The following is an 11,312-nucleotide window of genomic DNA, read 5'->3' as shown; positions in this document are numbered from 1 at the left end:
GTCAGTGCAAGGCACCTGTGAGAAATTCCCCTGAGGGCAGGGAATGCTCCCTGTGGATGCTTTGGCATCTCCCCAGTGGGTGAAGGGTTGAGCCTGGAGGAGTGGGGGGATCGGCCCAGGCTCTGTGGCTGTTCAGGATCCCCGAGTGCAGCAAACGGGAGAGTTCCCGGCTGGGACAGGCCCCACTCAGAGGGAGTCGCTGGCCCAGGAGAGCTCCAAGGGCTCCTTTTGGAGCGTTGTTTACGAGGCCCCAAGAGACAGGCTTCAGTCCCAGCAGTGGTTCATCCTGGCCGCACTTGGCACCAACAGCTTTCTTTGGCAGTGTGAGAACAGGGATGTTATGCCACTGAGGGAACAAAAACAGTTCCCAGGGCTGATCCTCCAGAAACCAGGAGCTGGTTGGGCAGCAGCAGTGCCTGGAGCAGACAGTGTTTTAGCTGCAGAGGAGCTGAGCCCAGGGGCTGTTGGCCAAGGCCCAGGCCCAAGGATCATTTCTCAGCTGGCAGGGTGGCCTGAGAAGGGGAGGGGGGAATGCAGCAGCGCAGGGCCCATGGAACCAAGGGACCATTGTGACACTGTGGGGCCCTGTGACACCAAGGGACCAATCTGACAATGTGGTATCTCATGGAATCCATGGAGACCACTGTGACATTTCTGGGCTTCATGGAACTGAGGGGGCTGTACTGACACTGTGTGGCTCCATGGAGTGTAGGAATCATTGTGACACTGAGAGGCCCCATCAAACCAAGGGTCCATTGTGACACCACGGGGCCTCATGGAGACATGGAGACCATTGGGACACTTTGGGGTGTTATGGAACCAAGGGGCCATTGTGACACTGCAATACTCAATGGAGTCAAAGGTCCATTGTGATGTTTCAAGGCCTCATGGAACCATGGAGAGACCATTAAGACACTTCACAGCCTCATGGAACAAAGGGGCCATTGTGACACCATTGGGCACCATGGAACCAAGGAGATCATTGTGACACTGAGGAGACTCATGGAATCATGGAGACCATTGTGAAACTGAGAGGACTCATGGAACCAGTGAGACCATTGTGGCCCTGGGAGTCCCCACAGAACCTAGAGGACCATGGTGATACTGTGGGGCCTCATGAAACCAAGAGGTTTTTGTGACACTGCAGGGCCGCATGGAACCAAAGCTCCAGGGTGACACAGAAGGGCCTCCTTTCATCAATGGTCCATTGAGACATTGTGTAGCCAAAGGAGACCATTGTGACACTGCAAACCTCCAGGGTCCAAAGGTCCATTGTGACATTGCAGGGCTCATGGAACAGAGGAGTCATATGACATTGTGGGGCCTGGGGAACCACGGAGACCATTGTGACACTGCAAGGCCTCATGGAATTGCTGGGACCCCCAGGGTCATTGAGGGACTGTATGGAATCAAGTGGCCATTGAGAAAATACGGGGCACCATAAAACCAAGGGAACACAGAACAGGTCTGGCTGGTTTGGCCTCCCATGGACTGCCTGACTGGTCCAGCTGACCTTGGCATGTTGAGGGTCTCTTCTCATCTGCTGCTATGACACTGGGGCTCCATTCTTACCTTCCTATGGAAAAGATCTGTCATTCTCCTCCAGGCACCCATGTCCAGAATTGGGATTTCACCTACAAATATCCTTATTTCCAAAGATTGTTTCCATAGAAATATTGCCAGGACAAGTCTTTCTGGAAGTGGTTTCTCAAGGATCACCTCCCATCTGCTCCCGAAACACAGGGGAAGGCTCCATGCTTTCCTTTCTATGGGAAAGAAAGGTGCCAATGGCTGAGATTGAGATTCTACCTCCAAAATTCCATAAATCTAAAGACTGCTCTCAGACAAAATCTGCCATTCCTGATAAGTCTGGCTGGCCTTGGACTAGTGAGGCTCTCACCTGCCTTCCAAACACTGGGGATCTGTGCTATGGAAAAGAACTGTCCTTCTCCTCCAGGTGCCCATGGCCAAATTTGGGTTCCACCTCCAACATTCCCTGTTGTGACAGACTGGAGGAGATTGTTGGCTACAAACATTTCATGTGTCAGGCAGTAAGGGGCAGGTCCAGCCTTGCCTTGCCCTGGAACGCCAGCCCTGCCCTACCCTTGAACCCCAATCCCCCCAGAGCCTCTATCCCAGCCCAGCAGTGGCTGCCAGTCCCTGGCACAGCACAGGCAATGCTCCACAGCCACCTCTGCAGCCCCAGCCCAGCTCCTGAGGGACCAGATGAGCCCAAGTCCCACCTGGGGGAAGGGCCCAGGGAGACCAAGGGGTATTTAAGGCTGACCACAAGGCAAGCACACATCTTGGCCCTACCTTCTCTTGGAATTTCCATCTGAACTGTGCTGGAATCCAGGAGTTGGTAACTCTGTCTGTGCTTCTCTAAACCTTATTTTTATTTTCCTCTTTCTAATTCCCTCTTCTTGCAAATTTTTATTAACTTAAAATGCAACAGGCTTAGAGTTTGTGAAGTTGAATGGGCCAAGGTAATGGTTTGAGAAGTGTTTCTTGTTGATTGAATGTTGTATTAAACCTTTTGCCAAAATTTCTCTGAATTTCTAAAGTTCCCAGTAAAGGCTGTTTTCCTCTTTTGAGGTCTGGAGAATCTCTTGATAGTATTTCTCCAGTGAATCCAAATCAGAAGACACAGACAATTGTGATTTCTTTTAAATGTCTCCTTGAGTGAGTTGTTTTGGGAGATGGCAGTCAGGGCTTGACTGTCCTGCTGGGCACAGCCCAGGCAGGGCTTTCCCAGCCCCATTCCACACTCCATTTCCCAGCTGGAGCTGCTGGTGCCTCTGAGTTGTGCTGCCCCAGCCCCAGGGACGCTCTCCTTGTCTGCCCATTCCCCCACGGTCTCTGGGCAGGGATGGCCTCAGTGGGGGCTGCTGACATCCTCAGCACCTTGGAGGCTGCTGCTGAATTTTCCTGCTCCAAAAGCTTGTTCAGCCTTCAGCTCTTCAGTGCAGGAATTCAGTCTCCCAGGGCTCATTAACATTCAGAACACCTGAAAAACCCGAGCCTCTGGGAGTCATTTGATTTAAGTGTTCTAATCTTTTGTGGTTGATTAGTCAGATTTCAGAAGCCTATTCAATGTGATTACCCTGAGATTAAAAAGACAGCAAGAAAATATTTTTTTAGGTCCTATAATTTTTTTTTCACTAGTAATTCATTGACATGTGCAATGTTCAGACTGAATCCCTGTACCTCCTCATGCAGTTTGAATGGATATGAAAATCAAGACCCTTCATGGCTGACAATCAACCAGACTCTGTCCCTACCCCAACCCCACCATTTCCCCCATCCAAGCACTGGGACTCAGAGCAGCCTTGTGCAAATCTGAGCTCCTTCCACTCCACACTGGACCTAGTCAACAGACCACAGATGAACAGGATACATTTTAATAACAATCACACAATTAAAATAACAATCACACAATTACAAACTCTTCCCTGAGCCATGTGCAATGTCCCAGCAGGGTCTGATGAGTCCACCGTTCACAAGTGATTTCCATAATAAAATTTATTTCACACAAACATGGTTCTCTGATGCATATAAACACAATGAAGTTCTTGTATCAGGATTCTTGTCCCGGAGTGAGGACAGAACAGCTCGAACAATTCCTGATTTGCAAAGCTGTCAGTGGTGGATGGAGAAGGGAGTTTAGGCTGCTCTTGGTGTTGAGGAAGTGCTAAAACCAACCTGACTCATTTCATCTCCTCCTGTCCTGGCTGATCTCCCCTCTTTCCCCTTCCATCCATTGGCTTTTGTCTCCCACCAGGACCCCTGGTGCAGAGCCTGGCTCTGTGTTTTCCATCAGCTCCTTGCTGGCACTGCCAGGCTGGGATGATGAGTCCCTCAGCCTTCCCTGCTCCAGGCTGGACAAGCCCAGCTCCCTCAGTCTCTGCTCACAGCTCCGGACAAAATTGGTACTTCTTCCAAGTTCCCTACATGCAAGGGTTTCTCGTGGACAAAAGCTGCAAGGACAGACAGGCCTGGCTCAATTTGGCCTCTGGTGGTTGCCTCCAATCTGCCCTGGAAACACTGGGGCTCTGTCCTTTCCTTCCTGAGAGAAAGAACTGGCCTTCTCATCCAGGTGCTCATGGGCTGAAATTGGGATTCTTCCCCCAAAATCCCGTAAATCTGAGATACAGAATAGTTATATCTGAGATACAAGATATTTATTCTTTTGCTCCCAGATGAAAGCTGCCAGGACAGACAGATCTGGCTGGCCTTGGCCTCTAGTGGCTGCTGTTTATCAGCTCCTGGAAGACTGGGGCTCCATGCTTTACTTCCTGTGGAACCATGGTGGCATTTCAGGGCCTCATGGATCCAAGGGACCATTGTGACACTGTGTGGCCTCGTGGAACCAAGGACATCATTGTGGCTCTGTTGGGTTGCATGGTCCCAAGGGGCCCATGTGAAGCAGCAGGGCTTTGTGGAACCAAGAGGCCATTGCTGCATTTCAGGCCCTTGTGGAGCCAAAGGACTGTTGTGATTCTGCAGGGCACCAGGGATCAATGGAGAGCATTGTGGCATTGCAAGGCCCCATAGAATCATGGAGACCATTGTGACACTGTAGGGCCCCAGGGAACCAAAGGGCCACTGTGATTCTGCAGGGCCTCTTGGAAGCATGGGGCCACTCTGACACTGCAGAAGCAAGGAGAACATTGTGATACAGCAGAGCACCATGAAACCAAGGGAACATGGAACAGATCTGGCTGGATTGGCCACCCAGAGCCCACTTGACAGGCCCAGCTGATCTTGGAATGTTGAGGGCTGCCTCTCCTCAGCCCCTGGAGAACTGGAGCCCAGTGCTTTTCTTTCCTATGAAAAAGAACCATTTGTCCTTCCAGGTGCCCACAGCCAAAATTGATACTCCCCTCGAAAATTCCCTGTATGCAAGGGTTGTCCCAGACAAAAGCTGCCAGGACAGAGAGCTCTGGCTGGCCTTGGCCTCTGGCGGTCACCTCTCATCTCAAGGAAGCCCTGAGGAAAGTATGTGAACAGGCTTGACTGTTGGAACATCAGTGAGTCTCACACTCTCAAAAACTCAGATGCTCTTCTGATTATGTGTCATTTCTTTCTTATTGTGTATTATGTGTGAATTATTATTTTCAGCAAAAAATATTATTCCTATCAATTTACCCAAGTTATCTGAAACAAAACAGCTCATCTACATATGACTCCAGGTCACCTGTATAAGCAAACGCAAGAAACAATCCAGCAGGAATTATTTGTCCCTGCTCCCATCTATCACATCTCTGGAGCTGGAGGTGCAGCCCCAGCACTTGGCAGGGCTCAGAGGCTCACAAGCTCAGCTCCCACAAAGAGAACTTGTAGACCCTGGGCTGCTCTTCTTGGCCCCTGCACGCTCAGCCAGGCTGAGATGGACACTGATGGTTTCTGGGCCAGGCTCTCTGAGCCCAGCCCAGCTCCCTGCAAGCTCTGCCAGCTGCCCTGAGCTCTGGGCAGCACCAAGGGCCTCTCCCCAGCCCAGCCCAGCTGGCTCTGGCCCCACAGCTCTGCTCAGGCCAGGCTGCTCTGGGCACTGCCCCACGGCCTCAGCCCCTGGCAAGGGCACAGCAGCAGCTGCAGCTGCCACAGGACTCAGCCCCAGCCATGTGGGAAGGTGCTTGGCCAAGGCCAAAGGAGGCTCCCTGGCTGCCCTGCTCCCCTTGGGCTGAGGTGCTGAGAGCTCTGCTGCCATCCCATCTACCCAGGGCAGCACAAGAGCCTTGGGGCCCTCAAGAGCTGCTCCTTCTCCAGGCCCAGGGCCCATGTCAAAGCTGGGGCAGCCACAAAGCTGTGCCCATTTCTGTTCATTGCTGCTTTGATGGGGATGGATCCTCATCCACTTGGAGGTTGCTGATGGATTTTATTACTCCAAAGGCCTCTTCTCTCTTGAGCTGTTCAGGAATTTATTTGGAAAAGTTCTTAAATGTTTGTTCAAATCACACAAAAAAGAAAATCCCTTGAAAATAATGCAAGATTTTTATTCTACTGTTAATTAGACGGATTACAAAAGTGTATTCAAAGTGAATATACTGTATTGAAAACAATGCAGAGATTACTGTTTTGTCCTGTGTTCCTGTTTATAAGTTGGTATCAGCAATCCCCAGTTGATATTGGCCCCCAGTTCCTTCTAATGCAGTCTGACTAGATATGAAGATCAAGACCCTCCATGGCTGACAATCAATCACACTTTGTCCCTATCCCCTCCCCACCATTTCCCTAACCTAACCCCACTATACCCCTATCCCTAACCCTTGGAACTCCTGTGGATCAGAAATGGTGCGTCCAGAAGGACCAGGGCAGTGATTCTTCCCCTGTGCTCAGCACTGGTTGGGCAGCACCTCGAGTGCTGTGTCCAGTTCTTTGCTCCCCAATTTAGGAAGGCCATGGAGGGGCTGGAGCGTGTCCAGAGAAGGGCAGCAAGGCTGGTGAGGGATCTGGAAAACGAGTCCTGTAAGGAGCAGCTGAGGGAGCTGCTGGGGCTCTTTATCCTGGAGAAGAGGAGGCTCAGGGGAGACCTCATCACTCTCTACAACTTCCTGACAGGAGGGTGCAGCCAGGTGGGAGTTGGGCTCTTTTCCTTGGGAACAGTGACAGGACAAGAAGAGACAGCCTTCAGCTGAACCAGGGGATGTTTAGGCTGGACATTAAGAAATAATTCTTCACAGAAAGGGTGGTTGGGCATTGGAATGGGCTGCCCAGGTAGGTGGATGAATCAGCGTCCCTGGATGTGTTTAAGGAAATACTGAATGTGGCACTCAGTACCGTGGTCTGGGTAACAAGATGGTGTTGGGTCCCAGGTTGGACTTGATGCTCTCCAAGGTCTTTTGCAGCCTGATTGATTCTCCGATGATTGTGACCCTGCAGGGCCCTGGGAAAACAAGAGTCCATTGTGACACTGCAGGGCCTTGTGGAACCATGCAGAACATAGTGACAGAGCAGGACCTGGTGTCATGATGGGGCCATTGTGACACAGCAGGGCCCCATGGAACCAAGGGGCCAGGGCTGCTCCACAGGGACAGATGGAATGAAGGAAACATGTTTGACACCATGGTGGCCCTTGGGACCAAGAGGCCACTGTGTCGCTGTGGAAACAAGGAGAGCATTGCTGCACTGCCAGACCTCATGGAACCAAGGATCAATTGTGACACTGTGGGGCCTTGAGGGACCACAGTGCTATTGTGACACTGCAGGGCACAAGGATCCAAGGGACTTTGTGACAACAAGGGGTCCCATGGAACCAAAGGGACAACGTGACACTGGGAGGCCTCATGGAATCATGGAGACTATTGGGACATTCCAGGGACTCATGGATGCATGGTGTCACCAAGCTGTGTGAGTGTAGATCTGCTGTAGGGTAGGAGGGCTGTGCACAAGGCCCTGTGTTGTGGTGTGCTGTAGTGTCCCATTTTGGCCTTCCAGGTCATTTCCCCAAGTGTGCCTATACCTCTCTCCCTTCCCCCTTGCCCCCATGCTGAGTGAGTCCTGTCAATCAGGCTTAACATTCCAGCAAGGCGTCGTGTGGTTGGTCAAGTTCAAAGGATGCCCCTATGCCCAGAGGTCATTGGCCTTTCTCGGTGTCATCTTCCCCTGAGACCCTGCCCCTCTCACCTGGTTGGTGGCTCACCTGTACCTCCCCTCCCCCTGTCCCTGAGCTTAAAAAGGCGATCAGACCATGCGGCATAGTTCTGTTGGAGCAGTTCCTCACATTCAGACCTCTGTAACCATGGAATAAACCTCTGGACATTAAACCCTCCAGCAGAATCCCCTCCTTTTTCTCTTCACCATCGCCTGAAGCTATTCCTCCTGAGGTAAACGGGGTTCTTAACAAGCCTGGACTTGTTCAGTGCCCAGCTGCAACCACCAGCAAGCCAAGGTATCTCTGGGGTGATACACCACATTTGCTGCCTTTGGCCCAGCAGCGAGGGTCAGACCGGCCCAGGCACTACATAACTGGTAATATTGGGAGCCTTTTTTTTCCAATAGCCCTGGAAAGGCTGGATCCAGGAACCAAATCCAACAAGGTGAGGTTTAAAAAGTCCAAGTGCCGGGTCCTGCCCTTTAGCCACAACAACCCCTGAGGTGCTGTGGGGCTGGAGAGCAGTCAGGCAGACAGAGGGGCTGGAGAGCAGTCAGGCAGAAAGGGACCTGCAGGGACTGATGAAAAGCAGGCTGGACAGGAGCCAGCAGTGTGCCCAGATGGCCAAGAAGGCCAATGGCTCCTGGCCTGGATCAGGAATGGTGTGGCCAGCAGGAGCAGGGCAGGGATTCTTCCCCTGTGCTCAGCACTGGTTGGGCAGCACCTCGAGTGCTGTGTCTAGTTCTGGGCCCCCAATTTAGGAAGGACATGGAGGGGCTGGAGCGTGTCCAGAGAAGGGCAACAAGGCTTGGGAGGTGTCTAGAACACAAGAGTTGTGAGGAGCGGCTGAGGGAGCTGAAGTTGTTTACCCTGGAGGAGAGGAGGCCCAGGGAGACAAGGTGGTGTCAGGGCACAGGTTGGACTTGATCTCCATGGCCTCTTCCAACCTTGCTGATTCTGGGATTCTCTGAAACCACCCTTGGAGTAGTTGCAGGATGAGACCTGGGCCCCCTCTTCAGAAGCTACAGCAGCCCAGGTTCTCCTGGCAGCCCCAAAGCCCATCCTGTCAGTCCTGCAGAGCCTCTGCAGCTCCTCCTCACTGCCCAGAACAGGGAGCCCCAGAGGCAGACACAGCAGCCCAGATGTGTCCCTCTGGCCTGGGGTGCCTCTGGCAAGGGAGCAGCACCAGGCAATGCAGGAGCCTGAAGACAATTCCTGCATCACTTGTAGGATGATCCTGCTGCCCAAGGGACGTTCCCATGGGGGCAAGTCAGGAACTGCAATGGGGAGTGGGGCCAGAGAGGAAAGGGCAAACAGGGATGGGCTGTTTGCAGGGGAGGGAACAGGGGTGGGCAAGAGGTAGAAATTTGTATCAGGGAGAGTAAAGAAAGCAAAGATGAAGCCAAGGAAATGCTGAGGGCAGTTTGGGGGTGGCTGCCAGGCAGCCCTGGCTCTGAGCAACAGCGTCTGCAGTGGGACAGGAAACTCCCAGCTGATGGGAACAAATTTTCTGGCTGACTGCAGAGGCCAGGACAAAGCTGAGTGGTTTCCCTTGTGTCCCCCAGCCCTTGCTGGCCCCAGGGGCTGATGGCATTTGTGCTCCCTCAGGTTCATGTCCCCACAGCAACAGCATGGGGGTGCTCCTGCCTGCTCTGTGCACAGCAAACAGGGGCTGCTGATCCCGTGCTGCTGTGTCTGTGCCTGCAAGGATGGGGCACCAGTGTGAGCTGGGGGAGAGGCCAGGGCTGCAGAGGGGGGATGTTGTTGGCAGCTCCATCAGGACGCTCTGGGATGCTGCCCTGGGCTGTCCAGTGCACTGGGGATGGATCAGCCCCTGCTCTGCTGCTCCTTCCCATCTGCCCCAAGGGCCCTTGCAGAGCCCCAACCATGCTGTTTGCCCCCAGCCTGCCCACGGCCAGCCTGGGGCTGCTCACGGGGGCTTTCTGTGCTGAGCATTGGCCTGGCCGTGTTCTTGAGAGAGCCTGGGCAAGGAGCCTGGAGCCCCCAGGGCCTGGGCTGAGGCGTCAGCGCTGCCCCAGCAGTGCCCATGGCCTGTAACTGCTGCAGCCCCAGCACTGCCACCCCCAGGACTGTGCCCAGCCCCGAGAGCACTCAGGCCCTACAGCAACACCAGGCCCACCAGGGCAGCGGGGCAGGGCCACGGCAGCAGCACTGGCAACACCAAGTGCTGCTGCTGCTGGGCACAGCTGCTGGGCCAGCACTGATCTGCCCCCAGCTCTGCACACAGACATTGCTGCTGCAGCTCCAGAGAAGGCAGCAAGAGGGGCACCTCTGGTGAAAACTCTGCTGGTAGATCCTTTAGTTAATTTAAAGGCACCAAGAGCTCATTGACACAGTCTGTGGCCACAGGGAAGGTGAAGAGAAACAAAATGAAAAATGGCAAAAACAATTATATTTATTAGTGGACAAGACTAAAAAAGTAAAATAAAAAGAGAAAGAACCTCCAAAATGAACCAAAAAGAAGGATCAAAGATGACTTTATTTCAAGTGGTTTGCAGAAATTGGCCAGCAGTTTAATGTTTATGAAAATATCCAGTCATCAGTTTCCACACTGCAGCCTTGAGCTCCTGGTTCCTCAGGCTGTAGAAGAGGGGGTTCAGGGCTGGAGGCACCACTGAATAGAGAACTGACAGGGTCACATCCAGGGATGGGGAGAAGATCAAAGGGGGTTTCAAGTGAGAAAACACTGCAGTGGTGGTGAAGAGAGAGACCACGGCCAGGTGAGGGAGGCAGGTGGAAAAGGCTTTGTGCCGTCCCTGCTCAGATGGGATCCTCAGCACAGTCCTGAAGATCTGCACATAGGAGAAAACAATGAACACAAAAGATCCAGAAAATAAACAGGCACTAACAGCCAGAAGCCGAAGTTCCCTAAGATATGATTTGGCACAGGAGAGCTTGAGGATCTGAGGGATTTCACAGAAGAAATGTCCCAGGGCATTCCCCTTGCAAAGGGGGAGGGAAAATGTATTGGCCATGAGCATGAGAGCATTGAGAAAGCCAATGGCCCAGGCAGCTGCTGCCATGTGGGCACAAGCTCTGCTGCCCAGGAGGGTCCCGTAGTGCAGGGGTTTGCAGATGGACACATAGCGGTCGTAGCACATGACAGTCAGGAGGAAATACTCTGCTGAGATGAAGAAGAAACTCAGAAATAACTGTGCAGCACACCCTGCACAGGAGATGTCCCTGGTGTCCCAGAGGGAATTGTGCATGGCTTTGGGGACAGTGGTGCAGATGGAGCCCAGGGCGCTGAGGGCCAGGTTGAGCAGGAAGAAGAACATGGGCGTGTGCAGGTGGTGGCCGCAGGCTATGGCGCTGATGATGAGGCCGTTGCCCAGGAGGGCAGCCAGGGAGATGCCCAGCAAGAGGCAGAAGTGCAGGAGCTGCAGCTGCTGCGCGTCTGCCAATGCCAGCAGGAGGAAGTTCCTGATGGAGCTTCTGTTAGACATTTGTTCTGTCTTGGAATCAGGATCTGTAAAAAAAGTAATCATGGAATAATTGTGCTTGAAGAGGACTTTAAATATCCCAGCACAGCCTGGAGGCACTTTCCCTCCACTGCCTTCCCAGGGCTCTGCTGCCGGGAGCTGTCCCTGCCAGCAGCTGCTTCCCTGTCCCCTTGGCTGGGCACTGCCAGTGCTGCCAAAGCCCAGCTGAGACCTGATGGTTCAGGTCTGCCATGCAGATCCCTCCCAGCTCTGGC

The 11,312-nt window shown here is 53.0% G+C and overlaps 1 protein-coding gene across 1 annotated transcript; it reads right to left on the bottom strand.

The window, feature by feature from the left end:
* Positions 1-10,146: 10,146 nt before the first annotated feature.
* Positions 10,147-10,893, bottom strand: LOC134434728 (olfactory receptor 14C36-like; the record flags this gene model as incomplete). The annotated part of the gene is made up of 1 exon (XM_063183352.1): positions 10,147-10,893. A coding segment is annotated over exon 1 (747 nt), but the record flags the coding sequence as incomplete, so codon positions are not given.
* Positions 10,894-11,312: the final 419 nt, after the last annotated feature.

The sequence above is a fragment of the Melospiza melodia genome, unplaced genomic scaffold (assembly GCF_035770615.1).
Source record: "Melospiza melodia melodia isolate bMelMel2 unplaced genomic scaffold, bMelMel2.pri scaffold_46, whole genome shotgun sequence".
Taxonomy (NCBI): Eukaryota; Metazoa; Chordata; class Aves; order Passeriformes; family Passerellidae; genus Melospiza; species Melospiza melodia.
Note: the sequence above shows the minus strand (reverse complement) of the source record. Positions and strands in the feature narration are given on the sequence as shown.